General features: G+C 40.1%; 1 protein-coding gene across 2 annotated transcripts in view; it reads left to right on the forward strand.

Moving 5' to 3' along the window:
• LOC124306339 (mediator of RNA polymerase II transcription subunit 13-like) overlaps window positions 1-23,346 on the forward strand; it is a 29,408-nt gene that overhangs the window by 2,602 nt on the left and 3,460 nt on the right. The window contains exons 2-13 of one of the 2 annotated variants that reach the window (XM_046766924.1): window positions 5,243-5,576; window positions 15,148-15,316; window positions 15,419-15,564; window positions 15,675-16,107; window positions 17,361-17,513; window positions 18,495-19,059; window positions 19,151-19,357; window positions 19,912-21,633; window positions 21,780-22,110; window positions 22,255-22,553; window positions 22,659-22,850; window positions 22,948-23,259. In XM_046766924.1, coding sequence (XP_046622880.1) covers window positions 5,243-5,576; window positions 15,148-15,316; window positions 15,419-15,564; window positions 15,675-16,107; window positions 17,361-17,513; window positions 18,495-19,059; window positions 19,151-19,357; window positions 19,912-21,633; window positions 21,780-22,110; window positions 22,255-22,553; window positions 22,659-22,850; window positions 22,948-23,259 — 4,863 coding nt within the window. The remainder of the gene's footprint in view (window positions 1-5,242; window positions 5,577-15,147; window positions 15,317-15,418; window positions 15,565-15,674; window positions 16,108-17,360; window positions 17,514-18,494; window positions 19,060-19,150; window positions 19,358-19,911; window positions 21,634-21,779; window positions 22,111-22,254; window positions 22,554-22,658; window positions 22,851-22,947; window positions 23,260-23,346) is intronic. The other variant, XM_046766925.1, reaches the window with a different exon arrangement.

Raw genomic sequence — 23,346 nt, forward strand, 5'->3', positions numbered from 1 at the left:
TTTCTGCATCGAAAAGAAACCTGGTAAATGCACGTCTGTTATGTACAATGGTTGTATAGACCCACTAATGTCTGTTTACTGCCTTTGCCTTATTGTCAGCCTTAAGCGGTTTGACTGGCCCGTTGTTGATGATGCTTTCGTTGCCTCTCCAAACCTACTAATCGGTAAACCCGCATCTGCCCAACCTCAAGACCCCTGCCGAGTTCTGGCTGCTAGTCTCTTTTTCTCTTTCTCGACTTTTGCCGGATTCCTCATACCTTGTGATATCTGGTTAGTTTTTCATTTCATCTAATTTCATTTTCATAAAATATATTGTTTTTGTCTGATACACCGTTATCCGTATTTTTTTTTTGTTCTTTCTTTCTTTCTGTACCGCGAATCAGAAATGTACTGCGACAAAAGCCATTGCTCAAAAGATTTATCGTTTTCAGTTTGTTATAATTCGCTACTGTCGTTGTTCATTCTCGTTAATTCTCGTGTCTATCTTCTTCTCTCGTTCTTCCGTGAAGGTATCTCAAATCTTAGAAACCTGGTGAATCTAGGTGAGAAAAATCTAGCGAAGGGCAATATGCAATCTGCAACACAATAATATCGTTACGGTGAGATTAGAATTTTTTTACTTGCGTATCCATTTTTATTCCGCGTTGTTTACTCCAGGATTTTTATTTATTGTTTTACTTATTTATTATTTTTTTTTTCGCTGTTGCCTCTTTCTTTTTTTGGCTGGTCGGATTCCGCGCTGTGTATATAACGTATGTACATACCTATACGCATTCCGGTTCTTGACCTTTGCCGCTGGTAGAGATTATCTTCGTCACCTCGGTCGGTATAATATTCTACGCGGAGATAACAGAACGCGGTGACTGAACGGGGCTACGAAGGGGATCGATGAAACACTCCACCGCGGGTGCTGCTGCTGCTGCTGCTGTTGCTACTGTTGCTTTTGTTGTTGTTGTCCCCATCCTAGACTATGGTACCGATTTTTCCTCCCCTCCCATCGAATATAAACAAACAAGCAAATGAACGATACCCCGTGCGTTGTGCTGCCTGTCGCCCTCCCTTCACTTTGCCATCGACGAAGATGAGGTAAAATAAAACTATGTAAACAAAGTAACTTAAAATAGACAACGAAAATTTTGTTTTACGCGACGAGCTTTGTTTTTTCATTCGTCGCGTTTTCAAATCGTTGAAAATCACACGAATATTTTATTGTACGTACGAGTAATGAGAAGGGGAAAATATAGGTGGGTCGATTAATGATCAGGGGTTTTTTTAGATATTATCTCTCGCAGTAAATGGGTACGAATTGATATTAAAAATTCTGAAAAATTTGGATCGGCCGTGTTTGAGTAAGTCGTGTTTTGACTCGTATTACGTGTCTTGCACACGGGCAGGCAAGAAGGAACGCAACATGGTTTGTGAGTTCGTAGGGTGAACCATGCTGCGTTGTTTATTTATCCAGTATAGAGAGAATTCGTTTCCCCCCCTTCTTCTTTGCCTCGGATCTTCTTCATCTTCTTCGCTATACGAAGTGTGTTTACGTCTGTGACGACACCGTAGACGTTCTCGCACGAATGGCATTATATTACAAGTGAGAGCTTGACTAGATATGTTAGCGGTATGCATGTATTTATTTAGAATTATGGTTTGTTTATCCCACCCCTTCATCAACAAGAACTCCCTCCGTCGTCTTTTTCCCTTCGCCCGTAGCGTCCACCACTGCAAAGATTCTTCTTGGAGAATATATTTCTACTGCAACGGAAATTCTCCTGAATAAATGGAGAAGAGGGACGAATTTTTAAAAAAGCCTCCTTAAAATAAACGATTATCGAGTAGCAAGTGAGCGGTCAACTTGCGAGACACGAAAGCTTAGCTTTTCTTTCTTCTCGGCGGCCAGCAGGATCAAAAAGAATTCAGAGAACAGCGGGAAGAAGTGGATCTGTAACGAGAGAATGAGGATGAAGACGAGGATGAGGCCAGGAGGCGGCGGCGGCGGCGGCGGCGGCGGCGGTCGTCTGAAGTTTGTTCGTTCGGCCCGCTGCTTCGGCCTTGCACGTCGCCTTGCCCGTATTGATCAGCTTGACAGAGACCCGCGTGCTGCGCCCGCTTACTACCTACCACCTATCCACCTATCTCTGCCCACCTTTCTGCGAACCTTCGTGCCTATACTGCCTTTTATACCTACAACCACCACCGACGACGACGACGACGACGACGACGACCAGCTCAAATTTAACAGGGTTCAGGGTTTCAGCGCTTTGCGAGAGACGAGGCGGGAAAAAAAAAGAGAGGGACGCGCGCGCGGATGATATTTGCGTTGTGGTGGGATGATGGGAGGGAGGGGAGGGCTCGCGATCGCAGGAGGAAGAAGATGAAGAAGAGGGAAAGATGTGTGGGCGATACCTGCATTTCTGCGATGCCCCGTTTCTTCGGGTTACACGTCACGAGACGAGAACGTGCAAGTTTGTCAGCAGGGCTGCAAGACACCCTGGAAATGTCATGGGGATTTGAAAGAATGGGGGGCTCATCGTGGAAAATCTGGAATTTTCAGGGGATTTTTAATTTGGTTATGGAAAAGATTGATGTTACCAGTTTTCTAATCGTGGGAATTGAAGATGAGTGAGTTTTTTTTTTTTTTTTTTTTGGAGGTAACAAGTTTACTTTCTCTCTTCGTCGAGAATATTAATTAATGACCGAAACCGACGTTTTCTTTTTTCTATATTGTATATTTTTCTTTAATTCGAATTGAATTCGAAGCTAATATAATAAGAGTTAACAAGCTGAATGACTTAGGTTTTACGGAGTTACTAGAAATTGGAAAATGTCAGGGAAAACCTGGAAAATTGAAGGAAATTTTTTGCCACAAAAATTTGTGGCCACCCTTGTTGCGGTGAGGCAACTAAAAGATTAGGATTATTCAGTAGAAGCGAATAATAACTATGAGTAAAAATCTTGCATGGTTATGGAAGTTACCTGATTCGGTGTTGTTCCTCTCTTCTGTGACGGCAAATTTTTTTAACAACAGAAACGTCACTATTGTTTTTGCAAGATTACAAATTCGAATCTGTTGCAAATTAGAATATTGTCCCAATTGAAAAATGAAATACCAATTTGATGTGAAACATGTATGAAGAGAGATTCTTTTGCTGGAATCATATTTCGAGATTAATCTACATATATTATTATGTCTAAGAACCGTTTGACGACGACTACTAGTTATGTGTATATATATATATATATATATATATATATATATAGATATAGATATAACAACAGCAGCAGCATCAGTATCGGTATCAGCGATATAGAAACGCGTTTGCGTCCTCGGACGTAACAGGTGCATTCCATTTTATTAGACGATGAACGTGTTGTCAACACTTGGAAGTAGTATGAGACTGAAGTTGGCAACGTTAGTGTAACGAATGTCGTTGTTTGTTTTTTTTTTATTTTTTTATTTTTTTGGGGGGGGGGGCGATAAATATATAATTTGTTTGCAATTTTATTATTACTTGGAATTAGTCAAGTTTCCAAAATATTAGTAGGTTTTACATTTATTACGATTCATCGCTTTTCAAACATTCATTGTATTGCGAAATAAAGATGTTATTGAATCGTGACTTATATTGAAATAACGTCACTAACTTCGTGCCTCATAAATTAATATATATAGTTATAATAATGTCAACAACTGTAAAAAAAAAAATTACGAGGTTGAAGTTAGTAACGTAACGTCAGGGAAAAATTCATTGTTGTGCATGCAATTTTAGAATGGCTCTTAAGGAGTTGTCTTTTTTTTTTTTTCTTTTATCTTTGTTAATGTTTACTAAATTTTTGCCCAATCATTTATCGTTACAGTAACGTTACCGACTTCAATCTCATCGCTCATGGTTGTTCAGTAAAAAATCCGAGACAAATTCAAGGACATTTTCAGCTTATTCAAGGACATTGAAAACAGAATATTATTTCCAAGACACGAGAAAAATTTAATTATTTTCATCGTTATATCAATATTCAAATTCAGGATAATTTCTAAAACTATCTAAAGACACTTCCGGGACAACTGTACACCATGTCACTCTTTACACCCTTCTATTCTTCTCCTTCAACCACCACGTGCCGTTCGCGTGGTTTTTCTTTTTGCCGGAGTTCGAATTAGCTCCCCCCCCCCCCCCCTTCTTCCACCAAATCAGCTCTAGTAGTGTACAATTTGTTCATAATCAATTCCATACGGTTGATTTTATTTTCCACAATCTTTTCACCAACGAATTAATACCTGTACTGTACTACACTACACTTTGGCATAGTAAAACATGCATCCGCACTGCACCTACCTCTTTTTTTTTATTTTTTATTTTTTTATTCCGTATTCCACACTACAAATCTACAATAGCGAGAGATTATTGTGCGGCACTTTTAGGCTTTGCTTCGTGTCCAGTAGTTGTCTTCACCGCTCTGTACGCATCAAATTCTTTTATTTATTTTTCAAACATTTTTTTTCTCCTCATCTTTGTATACCTACCGGCACTGATATTCTTCTTATTCTCTGTTGTGTATATGAAATTATTCCGTTATACTCTATGAACGTACCTATCTACCTACCTACCTACCAATGCAGACTATAGGTGTATTGTACCCTCAATGAAATTCCCACGCCTCGAGATTGCTCGCTTCTCGTTCACTCGCTGTGAGACGATCTTAAATGTGTGTGTGTGTGTGTGTGTGTGTGTGCGGGAGGGGGGATGAAATTTCAGAAATCCAGATATCGTTTTCCATATATCTTACGCATTTTTTTTTTTATTCTCTTTTATTGAAGCGTTTAAAATATTTATGCACGAACCTATACTACAATAACCTTATGCTTATTATACACATAATATGGACAAATTTTGTGCTATTTATACCGTACGCGCATCGATTACGGTTGAATGAACTATTTCACCAAGTGCATAGCTATGGTCGATGGGTACGCACGAACAGATGATCGGTCAATTTCTAACCACAATGGGTTGGTTAGTCATCGATGAGCCAAACTATTACAGAATTAATTTGTGTACACGCGAATATATGTTATAGATAGAAATTTGTGAACATTGTTTTGTAACTAGTACTTTTCAGGGTGAATATGACACCTTTATTAGTCAAACTGTTGCTGGTTACTATTATATATGCAACAGGTACGTCGATAACTATGATCGATTAATTTATGTTTGTTTGTTTGTTTTTCTCTCCATTTCTCCAACAGACTGACCTCTGCGGTATAAAATGGAGGAAACTAGTTTGGGGCGAAGTGATCGGTGGATTCGGAGGTACCCCCCTTGAAGATCCTGTACTATCGAGTTTCTCCCGGTGCCTGGCCAGCGACATACTCTGCGTGTGGCGGCGCGTCGCGGCTACACCGTCATCCGGTACATCCGGTACATCCGGGGCTGCCGGGGCCGGCCTATTTGACTTGAGGCTCGCACCTTCCCCAGCGCCTCCGCCCTTGTCTCTAACGGCAGCGAAGGAACTCTGGATCTTTTGGTACGGCGAGGAGCCAGATCTTTCCGGACTTGTTTCACCCGAGCTCATCGCCATCGGTGAGTTAGTTTCACCGTAAAGCTCGGTGTGTGTGTGTGTGTGTGTGTAACTCGTAGGTGTGTTCGTTGCGAAACCTGTAACCGAGGACAAGTACCAGTCATGGATAGCTACTCTGCGATTTCTTATGCACGATTATGGGCGATATTAGTTTTTTTTTTTTTTTCTTTTTTCTTTCTCAATTTTTTAAAGCATTTTTATTCATTTTTATCGTATAGTAATGAAGAAAATACAATATGGAGTTGGAACGTTTTTTTTCTTTTTTTTTTTTGTTAGAAGTGCAGATATGCGATTGATACGGATGAATTACTTTTCATCGATGCGATGTTTCGAACCGAGACAATCTGTTGAAACTTGAAAATCAGCCGCGCATGCGCCAAAGAATTAAATCTCATTGGTCGGTGAGATCTTCCCGCAGCGATATTCTTGTCCTGCGATGCAGGCGGGCCAACGTACGCAAAATGTGTAAATTTGAATTTTCAAACAGCGTAAGCATTAAATTGCGACCGTTCTTTGAAGTAATCGACTTTCCGACCCGATGACAAATGCTTTCCAAACCTTTCCGAGTCACTGCCTCAATTATTTGAGATTCTAACCTCGAAAATTCGTATCGACCGTATCGCCGGTAGAAACAGTTTGACAGCTGAAAACTCGGGATAGCCAGCCTGCACGAATAGCCGATAAAACTCGCGCGTGCGCGGTTCATTTTCAATTTTCAAGAGATTGTCCCGGTACACGTATATTTATGAGGCTGAAGTTGGTAACTATACCGATAGTATCGAAAAGTTGAAACTGATCGTAAGATTCGCAATCAGCGATCCGAACAACTTATAATTTATGTAAAACACGCATACGTGTAGAGGGTTAACTTTCTCCGAAATGAATTATTCCTTAAAATTTACGATTTCTTTCAATCAATTTGTTTCTAACAATAATAATTTACATTACATCGCAACCATTACTCTCGAGTGTTGAAAACCTGTTAGTATATCATCAGAAATAGTAAAAAACCGCAAATAAATGTGTCGAAAATTTATCTAAATATTAAAAAAAAAAAAAAAATGGATACAAAGTAGGTGGTAAGAATACTTAACACTGTGACTCAAAGGGTTAATTGAACCAATCGTCATCTTCACCTCACCTCACCTCGCTATTTTTGAATAACACACCGTACGTGTATACCGAAATATCGCTGAATAGTGATAACGGTGAATATATAGCTGTGGTATAATGTATACTAGTGTCTTTTATCACATCACTAATCTCGAAGTGGGCCCCGGGTTTGTTGCTGTCTTTCTGAATTCTATACATAGTGTTATCTCTTCTGTACTTGACTGTCCTTATCTGATAAAGGATTTTATTAGACGCCTATATATCAAGAGTTTCTCACAAGGTTTTCTCTTTTTTTTTTCTTTTTTTATTTCTTTTACAATTAGGTACTTCGTGTGGATAAAATTTTTTTTTTTTCAGCACTCGCAAGTTTTAATTCATTTCATTCGTGGTCAAATTCGCGGAGAATGAATCATTTACGTAATCGGAAGAAGAAAAAAAATATGCGGGAGGTGGGGTTGTAAAATATTTGTTATTTATTTTTTTCTCTATCGCTGACCCTTGTAATCTATACCAATTGCGCAGAATGCAGCCGTAATTTACAACCGCGTTAATAATCTCGCTAATAATCTCTCCCCCAGTGTCTACGTTATTTAGTATATATATATATATATATACGTGAATAAAAATAAGCAAAGATAAAGCATTGAAAACATAATTTGCATAATTTACAATTATCCATCACTGTTGATGCTGATCAATTGACAAATTTCGCGCGCACGGACACAAAAGCTTATCTTTATTTCACTTGGATGAGATGTGTTTAGCTTCTATACATATACGTTATGCTGAAAAGTTTCAACTGACGATTGAACGACAAGGCGACACCGAGTCTATCTAGATACTGATTGTGAAACACAACTATGTATCGAAAAGATATATTTTACAAGAGGGAATTATTAGTGTGTAAATAAAATTAGCGGCGAACAGGAGAAGAGAGAGAGAGAGAGAGAGAGAAAGTATAAGTTGAGGAGGAGATGAGGACGCAGCGTAGACGCAAAAACTTAAGAAGGAGACAAGTGAAGAATACATTCTTGAGGAGAGCGATTGTCGATTGAAAGGTCAACGAACCCCTTTTACGGACGCAACCTTACTGCACACTCTTGGCGTATATCACACACACATGCAAACACATACGGATATATATACATACATACATATGCTTTACTTCTTCTTCTCGGTGCAGAGAGGATCGTCCTCTTCCCTCTTCTCGTCTCTTTTATATTAATCGTCCGAGCGGTGAGCTAGCTAGACATTCATTCACCTTCAGACTAAGCGTGTAATCTTGCATGGATTTCCGTGAAACTCTTCTTTTTTTTTTTTGTCTATATCCTGCAATCACTTCGAAATCGTATGAAAATCAAAGTTTACCAATCCGACAATAGGTACCTGCATTTTTTTATTCGTGAAATTTTGTTGTCGTGTCCCGTAAAAAAAAGAAGGAAAAAAAATAGCAGCAAGTGTTCTCAGGTGGTACAACTTTACTTGTATTTTCATTACAAAGCGATTTCGACCGGTCTCATTCAGTTCCATTTGAGATTCAAGTATTCCGAGATTATTTCGACGTTATCGCGTTTAGCACGCCTCGACTACAATACCTTCTACGTTCGTGACTCAGCAGGATATAGAATAAGATATGTTTATGGCACAAGTTGTACACTTGGGGACAATGAATGTGAGACGGCTAATTTTTTTACACTAGACAGTTACGTTGGCAACACAGACAAACCTATAGCGCCACAGTCGGCCGAACGCGAAACAAACTCAATCTCAATAAACGTAACATAACCCATGACCGTCAAATCTAACCTTAGAATACCGCGAAGATAATGACTTGTTGGATTGACACGTCAATTCTAACGTTAGATTCGACGGTCATGGGTTATGTTACGTTTATTGAGATTGAGTTTGTTTCGCCCTCGGCCGACTGTGGCGCTGCAGGTTTCTCTGTGTTGCCAACGTAACTTTCTAGTGTAAAAAATTGACCGTCTCAGATTTATTGTCCCCAAGTGTACATACACACACAAACACACACACACACACATAGCCACGTTAAAAAAGGTATGCGCATACATACATTTATGTATTATCGTTCGGTACTCGTTGCTGTTTAGTTACAGCAGTCTCGGGTTTGCTTATTTATACCTCGTCTATCATCCGCGTCACATCCGAGATTCCGGTCAGTATGGTAGGATGATACATATTTCAATGATCAATGTGTACTAAATTGCTGAAATCGTGTGAAGAAGAGTCGCTTCCTTATATAAGTACGTTGGTAGGAACGTTAATAATCCGGGAACGTCGTCTAAATTGTAACTTCGTCGGTGCCTCTCTGTTCTTTTCAATGAGCTGTTTATTGTCTGTGTGTGTACTCCGTTCGAATTGAAAAGACGCAACAAGCCTATTCTTACAGATTGCTTCCGAGATGCGAGAGAACACTTTACATTTGCCTATATCTATACATGCATAGGCAAACCTAGTATACAGTATGTTGCGTAACGAGTCGAGTATGCATAAGAATATGGATTTTTTTTTCTCTTAATTTTATTTTATTCAAAACACTCGCAGGGTTGAAAGAACGCATGCGGGCGTAATTGAATATTCTATATTTGTTTAATTCAATCTTGAGTGTTTTTTTTTCTTTCTTATATTTATATATATGTAGGGCATATTCCACGCCAACTCAGTAAAAGGTTTACCAATAACATTTTTTTTTAATTTAAAATATGAATTCTCCTAAAATTGGTTTCAGAAACGAAACATTTTCACGCAAGATTCAGGGTAGATATGGTTTTTTTTCTATACCTATATTTTCGTTTTATGCTTTCTTTAATCGTTTCTTTTGTTTTCATACACGTTGAAAATTTGTCATAAAATTTTCGCAATCAAATCTGGATTAAATAAACATATACGTGTGTGTGTGTGGGTGTGTATATGTTTACTTAAACCAGACGGTGTTGAACTAGATTAAATAACTGTTAACATACCTACAGACCTCACCTGTCAGGTGAGGAGATCTGCAACTCGCGACCGGATTTGTGTAATGTATTGTAAGCTGAAGGGGGGGGGGGGATTACACACCGCAGGTTGTGAGAGACAAGATTTAATTTCATTCGTACGATTGTTTTTTTTTTGTTTCTTCATCATTCTAACGTTAAAGAAATAATTCCATATGAATAACACCAAAGTTTTCGCGATTGATTAACGCTTATCCTGTGTATAATGTATATAAATAAGGATCGACAATATTTTTGTCTCTCCCCACGCCCTTTTGTTTCAAACGTTTCCATTATTTATATTGGAAAAAGAAAACCCCGTTTTCATCACACTCATTCGTACTATGGTCGGTGATTCATCATTGATGTAATACGTTGTAATTGGAAATATCTTTGCAAAATTTCCGTAGAGGAAATCACTGATGAAACTATAAGTATAACGGTTCGAAGAATTTATACTCGCTTACTTATTTTACGGGTAATTTTCAATACGTACATTTTGCGTTACGATGTACGTTCTGTATTATGACTTGAGAGGCACGGTTTTTCATTATACTCTATACACTATTACATTTTTACATGTGATCATTGAAACGTTATTTAATTAATTGTGTTACAATCAGTATCTTTTGGAAAGAATATCGGTATTTATCTTTCTATGACGTATTATCAGCGGGTTAAAAAAATTTCTACGTACGTACGTACGTAACGTCAGGCAAAAGTCAGGGAATAACGAATCTAAGACTGGGATTTTGAGTCTGTCCAAAAAATAGACTCTTTTCCTAATACCAAATACTGCCGATTTTTATTTTCGAGGGGAGCGGAGGGGAATTGCACTTGAAATTTTGTAAATTCGGTTAAGCGTTAATTTTAGAAAATAGTATTGTTCAATTTGTAATTGTTTGGTTTGAAACAAATTCAAATTTCATATATTCAGTATATTCATGGTGGCACAACTTTTGGAGCTTTTTGGTCATAAAAGTTGTCCAACATTACCTAAGTTTCGTGATAAAACATCGGAGGGAATTCTGAATTTTTATTTTATTTTTTTTTTTTTTTGACGAGAAAAAGTCGGGGAATTTCATTCGAAGAAAATTGTCGCTATCCTGCTTGGTCAAATCAAAGATTGCTGCAACGCGGACCGCGTCGTTATTAGTTATGAGGATGAAGTTAGTAACGATACATTTTTAGAAAAAATCCTTAATTCGGATCATTGTTGAGTTTGCGATATTTATTATAATCACTGTAGACAAAATATACACTAATTCTGGCATCCAACTCCTTGAAAGTAATCCTAAAATTGCTCAATAATAATTCTTTCTTTCGATGGTATCGTTAACTTCGGCCTCATGTCTATTACAGCTAGATAGATAAATAGATAGATCGATAGATAATCGTAGCTTTTGCCACGTGGTCAACACGCGCATGATGCAAATCATGTTACTAATCGACACATTGCAGCCTGCTGTACAAATGTACAATAAAGTTATAAGAAACGATCTCTTGACCTCTTCCTTCGATAGCCTCGATTTCGTGTCCTCGTGTCGCGTTTCTATTACTCTTGTTGCGAGAAACCTTGAGAAAAAAATCTCACAGAAAAACGTCTATTACGATTGGGAAGTGCGGCAGGAAAATACAACGATTCACGAGTGTCCAGTTTTCCTGTAAATCCGTTGAGAGATCATGGAGATATTTTTGAATTTTGATTGTCCTTAAAAAAATAAATCCTGGATGATATATCCTTTAAGAACCTTTTTGTTTTATTTTTTCTGAATGTTTTTGAATAACGTGAAAATGTCCTTTAAATGTTCTTTAGTTTTGTCAAGACGTCTCTGAGATTTTTTTCTCTTTATTCTTCTTCTTATAAGATTGCAATCCTCGCTTATCGATAATTTTTCCACCATTTATATTTACGGAGTATTTACTTTACGGTTCACGTTTCTATTACCTTTTATTTTTTAAACATTTTTTTTTTTATTCATTGACCTTCCCCACCAAAAATACGCGACTTTAGGTACGTACGTAGAGCAGGTTTCACTCTCCAACGACGGTGCTTTACGGTACCTTAATTCCACTGCAGTCGATCGGTTCCGTCTAGTTAATAGATATATATCGCTTGGCAAACAAGCTCGAGAGACACTATATTTCTCGTCTATAGACAGATAGATATTTGTACATATATAGGTACAATGTGATTATACAGTTTGCGCGGGTTGTGCGGGCGAGGATTGTGTTTTAAACTTGAATCGCATTCACCGCGTCAGCGGTTATACAGAATTGCTCAACGCCTCACATGCATAAATACAATATACATACATACGTACCTATATGTATATACATTACACCACACACATGGCCTGATGGCCGTATTCCTACACCATGCGCGTACTTATGTACATCTAGACACTTGTTTGTGTGTGTGTGTGTATTTATACGCACGAATGTATGCGTGTGTTACATACTGGCAGTAAATGCAACGATTTGTGTGTGTATATGCGTGTACAACGCTGCTCCTCCTTCCTCGTATCGATGTACGTATGTGGGGCATTCCACGTCAAATTTGTAAGCCATGTACCTTGTCACCTTCGATTCTGATATTTTGTTTATTGCGACGTTTGCAGACCAACCCAAAAGGGGGTAATAGTTTATTGAAATCTTTTTTGGCTCGGTATAGACATTGCAGTAAAAAATTATTATAATCGAAAAGGGTTAGGTACATGGGCTGCTAATTTAACGTGGAATTCCCTAAATATATACGTCGATGATCGATAACGGTTACGTATTTTTGTTTTATATTAATATTTATTGTTTTTGTCCATCCGATTCTTTTTTACGCGAAAGTTTCGATTCCTAACTGACATTTGAGTTTGAGGTATTTCAAAGATCCGGTATATCGATCTCTCTTGCAGCTTTAATCGGTGTGTCCTCGGATTTGGAATTGCTCGTCAAGGAAAGTTACGGTACTATTATATCGCGATGACAATGCCAAAAGGGCTTCCTTTTTATTTTATCATCCCTTCATCATTGCCAATCGTTCCGTAGACTTGTTTATATAAAATGAATAAAATATACGCCCTTTTGGCATTAGCGTCGCGATATATGTAAGTACATACACGTGCGATGATGATTCGCGTACAATTGGCAAATATTGAAACTAACAACGCTATAGATTCATGAAAATTCTTACTGGTTTCGAAACGGTGATTTCAAATGTAATTTTGTAAAACCTGAAAGGATAGAAAGCAAACGGTTGATCTCTCGAATGGTGGGGGAAAACGTAGAGAATCCTGACCGACACGCCGTGCGTGCCACCGAATGCCGGCCGGGCTGGTCGGCGGACTCTGTACCGCATAGTCTAAGGTATCCATCCATCCGAACAACCGTGTCGGGGGCCCTCTTCTTCTTCGTCTTCTTCGTCTTCCTTGCCCCCCCCCCCCCCCCTACCGACTTGGTTCTGCCGTTTCTCCATCTCTTTCCCTCTCACGTAGCCCACTATCGTTTATCGATCCAAAACACATGTCTCCCGCGGTACTCCGCTCTTCTCTTCTCCGTTTCCATTCCACTCGGCTTCACCCGAAAACCACCACCCGCGGTTCGCTCGCCAGTGCCGCTCAACCCAGACGATCACGATCAGTCTCTGATGTACGCGCGCCACCCTGACCCTACTACCCCAAAAACGCTGGTAAGCGTTCCCCGATCCATAACAGGCCGCGAAGTGCATTGATTTCTAAAACCCTCTAAACCCCTTGGACCTCGCTTCACGGCTCTGTTGGGGGATGATAATGGGGCCGAAGGGGAGAGCAGAGTCGTAGCACGGGGCTACACCGAACGGAGGGGAATCCCCCCTCCATCCCGTCCCATCCCTTCCCCACATCTGGTTAATTTGACGTTTCATGGGCCAACGCTTCTTCTCTAGTCGGCGTCGTCGTCGTTGTTATGACGTCACGCTTGCGTCACGCGTTCTTATTTAACTGTACTTCAAACACAGGCAATCATTGCTCCTGTTCCTCTCTATCTCTCATTCTTTCTTTCTTTTTCTAACTCTATCTATCTATCTATCTATCTATCTGTCATTCGGACTTTTACTTGTGATATTGTTAGCATGTTATTTTTTTTTTTTTTTATAATTTAAATGTGGTTTCTTCATTTTATTGCCTTTTACACAACTTTTCTTTTTAACCGTATCACAGCGGCGAAAGATTTTCAGACGTTCGTGCTTACGGTCTTCGAACCTGCCTGTCTGCCCGCCTGACCGTTATCCGTCGTATGCGCCAAATTTATGCGCACTGTACGCTTATCGCGACTTTGCCCGGTAAATTTGAAATTTTTTTAAAGAAAGTATTAATTTTTGGTGAAACAATATTGTGATGAAATATAAATTAGTATTGATCGAATTGAACTGTTTGCATTGTTCCAGTTAATAACGATTTAGGTTAAGAGAAAGATAGAGCCTAAACATGAACAGAAAAAAAAAACGTAAACATCGCTATGCCAAGGGAAAGCGACTACCACCTAACATCCATGAGATTACAGAACTTTTCCAATTTTCACTCGGTCAAAACCTCTCTCTTTCTTCTTTTATTCACCGTGGTTCCCTTTCTCTGGCGTTACTTTGTCTCACTTTCTCTGTTTGTAACGAATGTCTGTTGTCCTTAGGAGGCTCTGGCCCCAGGGCGTAACTAAAGAGGTGTCCCCCCTCCCGCGCGGCCTCTATCCTGCTGTACCTATGTTTCTACCAGCTATTAACGCGATTATGATGATGATGATGATGATGATTATACCATAATGTATACCTGCCTAATTCTATTCAAGACTTTACACGTAAATTTCGAGTTCGTTTCAATTCAACAATATGTACGAAATTTTTCGAAGCAGCTGCTTAATTTACTTCCAACGGATTTTCGTTTCGGGTCTCGGTGGTATTCTAACAAAGTATCCACGTATAAAATACTAACGATTCCTCTTTGTACGCAAAGTTTACAATGTGGTATGCAATTAATCAAGAAATATATCAGAATATTACTTCCGACAAATGTAGCATTGAAAAATTTCACCTTGTTTCGTCGTTGCAGAAAGATCATGTCTTTCTCGGTTGGCATTAATGTTTAATCTTTGCACCAATGACAGAGTAATTGTAATAAACCTGCTGTTAAGGGTTTGTGGGGAGGTCGGGAATATATTAACATGCTTTGATAATTAGTATAAGTTTTATTGATTATTCATTACTCTTACATCTTATCGTTAGTAGAGCTTCCTGCGATACTTATTGTCAGTGATACATCGGTTTCGCAATATTAATTCAACGAATAAAGATATGGATGAATGTATGGTAATACTATCGATCAGGGAATGTTGGAAGTCAATGAATCGTAGATAACATTCAGTGACCGGGATATTACCTTTTGAAACATTTTATGTGACTTATTTCAAAAACAACCATGATGAAAATATTTTATGTGCTTTACAGAAGGTGAACAAGGCTCTTGGGAAAGTGGATTGTCTTACGAGTGCCGGTCGTTACTATTCAAGGCCCTGCACAATTTGATCGAACGTTGCTTACTTTCTCGTGATTTTGTTCGTCTTGGCAAGTGGTTTGTCCAGCCTTACGATGGTTTTGAAAAACATCGCTGCAACAGGTATTAGATATTCTCCAAAAGTATATAAGATCATAAATTTGGTAATTTGACGTATTACTTCATTATCAATGTGCTGATCTAACGTTTTTCATAACTTTACAGCAGTCACTTGTCGTTCTCCTTCGCATTTTTTGTCCATGGAGAAAGCACGGTATGTGCAAGTGTGGACGTCAGGCAACATCCAGCGGTACGATACCTTACCAGGACTTGTCTTCAACGTACTCAAACTACTCAATCTGCCGTCAAGGGTGAGAATAACTTGTGATATAAAACTTTTGACGCAAACTAAATCAAAGATTGAAGGAGTTGAAACAGAACTTTGGTTCCGATTTATAAGACTCTATGTTGTTCGCTGCAGTGATCCTAGCGCCATACGGACTTGCTGGGACCTTGACCGGTCAAGTTGGCAGAGTCGATAGTCAACTTCTAGAGGAATGGAGACATTTTTATCCCATAAATGGTGCATCCACGGAATCAGGACTACCGCCATTGGTCGAAGTTTTGGTTGGAGGAGTTCGTATGCGCTATCCTTCTTGCTACGTTCTCGTTACCGACATGGACGATGTACCGACTGATGCTCCTCTCTCGCCACCGAGTAGCCCAGCCAATTACGAGCACCCTCTTTCGACACAGAGGGACTTGAAAGCAGCCAGTGAACTTCCGGAGAGGGTGTGGGCGGAGTGTACGCTAAACTCCCCCATGCCTACACCTAAAAGTATCGATTCTTCACCGGAACCTGGCACATGGACCTTTGCCGATGCCACGAAAAAGTCTTCCTGTAGCTGCTCCAAGTAAGAACGTTGAAAACACTCATTAAACACTTCTTTAGAACATTGAAATATTTGAGTTATAAATCTGCAAAACTTGACAAGAGCTGCGCAGATTTATGCCGTTCTATTTTTTTGTCGGCGGAAGGACAGAAGTCTTCAAAATTACGCAGGAAGGTCTTCTCCGCTAATATCATACATGAAATTTTTAATGAAATCTTGGTCGCGCTGAAATTATAAACCATTATTTGTAAATGGTAATATTTAAAAATTACTGTGCGCCGACACAGAAATATGCAACGAATGACATTGTTAGCATTACACTTTACAAAATGAAAAAAATTCAACTTAGGATCTGACTGATGTGAAATTTCCCTTGAAGCGATACTAAGCACTTTAAGTTTTGCTCAATTTTCACAACATGAACACAGATTCTAGATTGAAAGTAGTCTTGTATAATTTCCTAGAGGCATGAATGAGTATACCGTAGCGTTTTATCATATTCCAGCATCTGTATCAATTGCTGTAAGCTAAGCTTTCTTCGGATGGTATTTTTATTAATCACTTAGCTTACTGCAAGTGATAAATAGACACCATCTAATACGGTTATTAGATGCAATGTAATTCAGTATATCTGTAGGCTGCTGTAGTCATATACCCCAATTGACTTACCCATGATAACAGTATTAGAATTTTTGATGGTCCACGTTCTGCATGAGACATAAAATTAGGGTATATTTTGGTACTGTAAGAAGTTGACATAGGTAACAGGAATAAACAGATGTTTATTACTGTATCGATAGTAGATCTTTTATGGCTGTCGCAATGCGTGCATGTAAGTCCAGGTAACGATGGTGGCTCAAACGTGTCACACTTGGTATTTGTATTTTTGGTAGTTATATATTACCCCCTCTTTCTCTTAATCTTTGAATCTCATGAACCATCGAAAGGTAAGAATTCTGAAGTTGTGTCGTCAATTTGCCTAATACTTTACCAGTATTAAAGAACAAGAAGGACTGTCTCACATCACGAGGTACAAATATACATATTTGAAATCGAGTCAGCATTAGCGAAATATTTCTCAAAAATTTTTTTACTGTGTACTCATTCTTCGAGGTATAAATTGTCGCAATCGTCGGGAGGTCTCAAAGCGTGTCTACATAACAAATCGGGTTAAAGCCAAGCCGCTTTGAGCACCTTTACGATAGATGCAAGAAGAAGATTGAATGAATATTGGCAAGGGTAATATCGGTCGCTAAAAACCAAAGTGGTTACAGGTGTGCGACCCCCGGGGGTTGGAAGAGTCTGGCATCCTCCACGCAGTTTCATAGGGAGAAATTAGATAAAGGTGGACGGAGGGTAGTGCCGTTCCACAGACGCTCCGCGACTCAGTGGGATGCTCCTCCCCCTCCCCCTGCCAATGCCCCCAGGTGGGTAACGTCTACCCCCGACAATAAGATGTATCATCTTTCACCTCACGTCCATATTTATCGCAAAAATAATCATCTACTGCCCAAATACTTACAATCTGCATCTAATTGAACTTTCACTATTATACTACGCTGGTTAGATATTAATACGTACTTTCAATACAATAACCATGCACCGAGGTGATGAGACACTCCATTCCTATGCATTGCTAATACCATAGCATGTAATCAGTTGAAACGAATACATTACACTAATTTTGATGATAAATTTACATGAGATTCTCTCTTCTTATTCTTTCTTTTTCAAAGAGGTTCGGTCTTAACGTGTCAATGATAATACTTTGTCTTAAACACGTTGAAATACAAGCAATTAACAGTAAAAAAAGTAACAAGCAAGTCATTTTATCTTCTCTGGTAATTCAAAGTGATATTTTTTCTTCGAGCATCATATTTTAACAGGTATAATTCGGATATTCTTGACATATATTGTAGAAATTTTATGTAGACGCTTGTTTACCATTTTTCAAACAGATTCTTGTTCATCCTTTAGCTTTTGTTGTGAAAAATTTTGCATTATTTGGAAATATAGAAGTAAACTTGTGTGTGCGTATGTTTGTACTTGTATTCTAGTACTTGTAAAGTTTATGGAATATGTTAACATTTTTCATTACTAACGCAGAGTAAACATTGTTACACCAATGCCTATTTACGCTTGAATCCATTGTTCGTTTATTCACATTGACACTAATGCTGCTCACTTTTCTCATGTAATTTTCTCCTTCCTCAGGCTAATGCGTTTTAAATTATATCACGCATGTTCAATGTCGGTATGTTTGCAATCACATCGATAGGTTCGCACGCTTGCATCAGATCAAAACTTGGCATCATGGTACTTTATATAAATGAAATAATAAAACGCATCTTTCCTGCCTTCGTTTTCCTTATATTCCAAAGTAATTGTATGAATTCAAATCCATACAGATTGCTACTGAATCGTACCGAGGCTCCAAGTACACCACCTGGAGGACCCCCTTCCTACCCAAGGGGACCTCCGACAGGAGGAGATTGTCTGCCTGTTCCATCGGTTGGCTCTCCTGGCTCTCCGGCACCCTCTCCGCTTCCAACGCCCCATTCTGAGCCAGCTTCTGTTCCACCAGCAGATCCGACGATGCCCACTCTCAGTCCGCAGCCACCCCCCAGCCAGCCAAACGCTGCTCCGCCTATGACTCCGCCACAGGGTCCAAAGTCGGCCTCGTCCACTTGCAACCAGGTTTTCAGCCCCGTCCCTGGTCCAACATTGAAAAGACCAATCCTGGCATCCAGAGAATACGAAGGTGCTCTGCTAGAAGATGAACAACCTCTTTCTTGGCTTTACGACTATTCGACGCAAGAGGCATGGCTCAATCATCCTGTAAAGAGATTTAAAGGATCAGCATCTGGAGTTGCGAATTTGAGAGGGGTCAACTTATATCCGCCCTTGAATCAGCAACAACAACAGTCGCAAGCTCCTAAGCTCGAGATTAAACAGGAACCAAACGCAGCTCCGGTTAGATATACTGCTGTTACTCGTTAATAATTTTTTTACGATAACGCCTTCGCTTGACATTTATGTATGATCAATAACTATTTTTTTAAAGGGTGAATGCGTTGGAGGAAGAACAGACCCTTATGAGTTTGACGCAGCAGGAGAAGAGAACGGAACTGGAGTCGACGGGCTCAGAAGACCTAGAGAAGATCCTCCAAAACCTGGGTCTTTATTTACCAGCGAGGGTCTCCAAGCATCGTATAAAGATCTTGATCAGATTTTCGACAATTCTGATCCCGATACTTCTAGCGACGAGACTGTATGTATTTAGAGGCTATTGCTCTTTTTATTGTCTTGAGTATTATGCAAAGTGAAATTTCCTTTAGTTTTTCTGTTCGATATTGTGCAATGTATTGTGCGTTTTCTCAATCCATTGTTTTGCCCGATTTTTCATTTCCACGAGATATTTTCGTTTATGAAAATTTTCGGTTTTTTAGTTACACAAAAGTAAAATGCATCCTCGTTTAGATAAGTTTCGTTCAATGAAGCGAAAACCCTATATTAGCAACTACAATTGATCACAATATCTTGGGTAATATGTGCGAATTGCAAAATTTTACTTTCGTACAAATACGGAACGACATGATAATGACTTAAGATATTTAAATTGCATGAAATTGAATCGCGGTAATTGATTCATTATGATTTTTGTTAGAATAGAGGAACGATGAATAAGAAATATTATTAAATTACTTCATAACTTTAACATTGTCAGCAAACGCGTCTAAAGCGGAAGGTAACTTTTGCAAAATATTCCAGAATTACTGCAATGGAGTAAGATTTGTTAATCTGATTGTAATTTTCTTATCAAAGAACTTGAACCAGCTTCAAGTACAAACGCCACCGGGATCAAACAAGTCTGGAGGTCTGCATGAAGAGACCAGGCTTGACGGAGTCAACAAACACAACAGCCGAGGCGTTGGTGTACTTCGACCCGAAGAGTTGTCGAAGATGTTTCCAACTCCACCTTCCCTGGAGCACAACCCTGTCGCTTCACCATGTCAGCTCAGCGACCCTCCAATGGATCAAACGGAGTTATCGACGAACCAACGGTCGCTCAGGCATCAGCCGGACATTTATCCAAACATGGGATCACCCGCCGAAGAGTCAATTGACGATTGGTCATACGTTTTTAAACCTGCTCCAATTTGCAAACTTGTGGGCTCTTCGAAATACGCTCCGCTGACTAATTTACCAAGTCAGTCGCTTCCGCCGGTTTCTCTTCCATCACACTGCGTCTACAGACCGTCGTGGCAATGTAATCCAGTGACAAATAGTAACCCCGATAAAATTCTTCCACCTACTAGACCTGGGTCGGTCCAACAACAACCTTGTCCACCAAGTCCCGCGCCTCTCGGAACTCCGTATAGGGCGGCCACTTTATCCGGAAGGCCTCCGCCCCCTCCATATGATCAGCCAAGTCCGGCAACGTCAACTACGTCTTCTTATTTGAACAAGAATTTGAACAGCATCGAGGCTGATACTCCCGGGCCTATCAGGGCTCCAGAATCTAATTCATTGGTAGTTAATATTTTGCTCGGAGATACAGCACTGAATATATTTCGAGATCACAATTTCGACAGCTGCAGCCTCTGTGTTTGCAATGCCGGGCCCAAGGTCGTCGGTAATATAAAGGGGGCCGATGCTGGAATTTACTTGGCTGGTTCTTGGGGAACGGGAGGAGCTCAATTCCAAGACGACGATCAAATACGATGCAATTGCGGATTTAGCGCGGTTGTCAATCGTCGTCTTGCTCATCGGGCGGGCTTATTTTACGAGGACGAGATGGAGATCACCGGCATAGCCGAGGATCCATCTGAGAAAAAGAAGGGCTCCTTGGTAGGGGTTGCCTGTGGGGGTGGGAAGGCACCGCCGGAAGGCTTGGATTTGATACCTCCGAACGTACTTGAACTACTCAGAGAACAGTGCTTGATAGTTCAAAGTTCGGCTAGTAGCTTGAATAGAGCAGCCAAGATATACGCGGGTATAAAAAATTACTCGTCGCTCATTCCAACAGTGAATACTTTGGAGTTCAACGACGGCAACGAAGTGTCACTGGCTGCTTTAGACCAAGGAAAAATTGACAGTACACCAAACGAGAAAACCAATCGTGTTAACGGTGTGCATAGATGGGTATTTCTACGAGCTCGAGGGCCTCAGTGCAGCGGGGACATTGTTCGTGTTATGAGGTCTCTTCAGCCGTTGTTGCAGGAGGCTGTACAACGAAAATGTACTACCAGAATGTGGGAGGCCCCTTACACTGTTGCTGGTCCTCTGACTTGGCGACAATTCCATCGTTTGGCTGGCCGAGGTACTGACGACAGGTGCGAACCTCAACCAATCCCTGCCCTCGTCGTCGGCTATGACAGAGACTGGCTCTCTTTATCCCCATATGCTCTTAGCTACTGGGAAAAACTATTACTGGAACCCTATGCGGGTCCCAGAGATGTCGCCTACGTGGTTGTCGCACCTGACAGTGAACCGGTCATTACAAAAGTCAGATCGTTCTTCAAGGAACTATCTACTACTTATGAGGTAATCACGGTCGAAGTGCTGGACTGTAAATTCTTCTGCAAAGATTTTTTTCTCTATACATTTGTAGACAACTGCACAAAGAAGTACGGCTTAACCACAACTGAAACCTGCTACTACTAATGTCATTTTTGTAACTACTATTCTAGATATGCAGATTGGGTAGACATACTCCGATATCGAAAGTGGTGCGTGACGGTATCCTTCGCGTTGGTAAAGTTACAGCTCAAAAATTGACGAAACAGCCGATTGATGAATGGTTTAAATTGCTGGGCGAAAATCAAATTGGAGAATTGCTAAGGCTCTATGCACACGTCTGCAACTATAGACTAGCTCCATACCTGACCCAGGTTATTCAAGACAGGAGTTTATTAGAGCCTGGGGATTCGCCGAGCAAACAGCAACAGCCACCGCCTGCTCCAACTCCTGAAACAACGCCGGCAACTCCTGACAGCTCAACGCCAAAGCCAGAACCTACAGGTATTTACCGCAGGAAGTTTTCAATTTTAAACAGATATTGTTATCCATTGGTGTTGGTGTCCGTGTCCACAGACCTTTGCTTGTTTTATTTTTTGCCAGGAATTGAGTTATAGCATCGAGAAACAATTGATTGTCGTGTTACAGAAGGTGAAAATGTTAGGAGCGAAACACCGTTATCTAATACAACACCAAACACTGGATCTGGAACAGGCAACACTACACCTGTGTCCATTAATACAAATAGTAATGTAACGACGACTGTGGGCCCTGATGAGGAGGAGGTGGAACCACCCGCAGTAGTCGTATATTTAGTTGAACCGTTTTCACTTGGTGGAGCTGAAGATCCTGATCGTCGCAGGCTTGCTATCTTGGCTTTGCTGCGTGCTTATTCTGCCGCTGTTAACAGTATGCCGGAAAATATCAGATCTAACATCAACGTTCAGGTGAATATCGTTTTCCCCTCAACTGAATTTTCAATTTGATTTTCTTGTGAATCGTTCATTATAACCCTTTTGAGCACTGGCTTATGAATTTTTCTATGTTTCTAGTTGATTTCCCTAGAAAGCATAATGGAATTAGGAAGAGCAAGAGAAAGGCGGAGAGCTCAGGATGAGATGAGGTCACTGGCTCTGAACGTATTTTTGCAAGGTCGACGACTTCTCAATCATAATTCAACAGTCAAAAGTCTTACCGGTTTTGGTACCGCCGCGGCTGCCGATATCTTTCTCAAAAGCAAAGACGTAAGAATACCTTTTTATACTTTGTAACAGGCGCAAGTCCAAGCATTGATGATACTTATTATGACCTAAATGTTTGAACTCTGTATACCTAAAACAGGAACGGAATAAAGCTCCGTATCGGCTGTACGCTCCGGCGTACGTTTTGGCGCCATTGCGCGGGAAAAGCGAGGCTCCCGAATCCTTTGGGATGGCGGGACCAGAGGAATGTGCGGTGCTTTACTTGAGTTACTGTTTAAGCGAAGACCAAGCCTGGTTACTGGCCGTTGCTACAGACGATCGAGGTGAAATCTTCGAGACTGCGACAATAAATGTTGACGTACCGAACAGAAGACGCAGAAAGAGAGCATCGGCTAGACGTGTCGGTCTTCAGAAGTTGATGGACTTTATTCTCGGTGTTATGTCGCAAGGGGTAGGTCGAAAAGCGTTATTAAATACTGTAAAAAATTTCTTCCCAATGTATCTATTTATAGAGTAAAAACGTTGAAATTAATTTTAT

Source organism: Neodiprion virginianus, chromosome 5, assembly GCF_021901495.1.
Source record: "Neodiprion virginianus isolate iyNeoVirg1 chromosome 5, iyNeoVirg1.1, whole genome shotgun sequence".
Classification (NCBI taxonomy): Eukaryota; Metazoa; Arthropoda; class Insecta; order Hymenoptera; family Diprionidae; genus Neodiprion; species Neodiprion virginianus.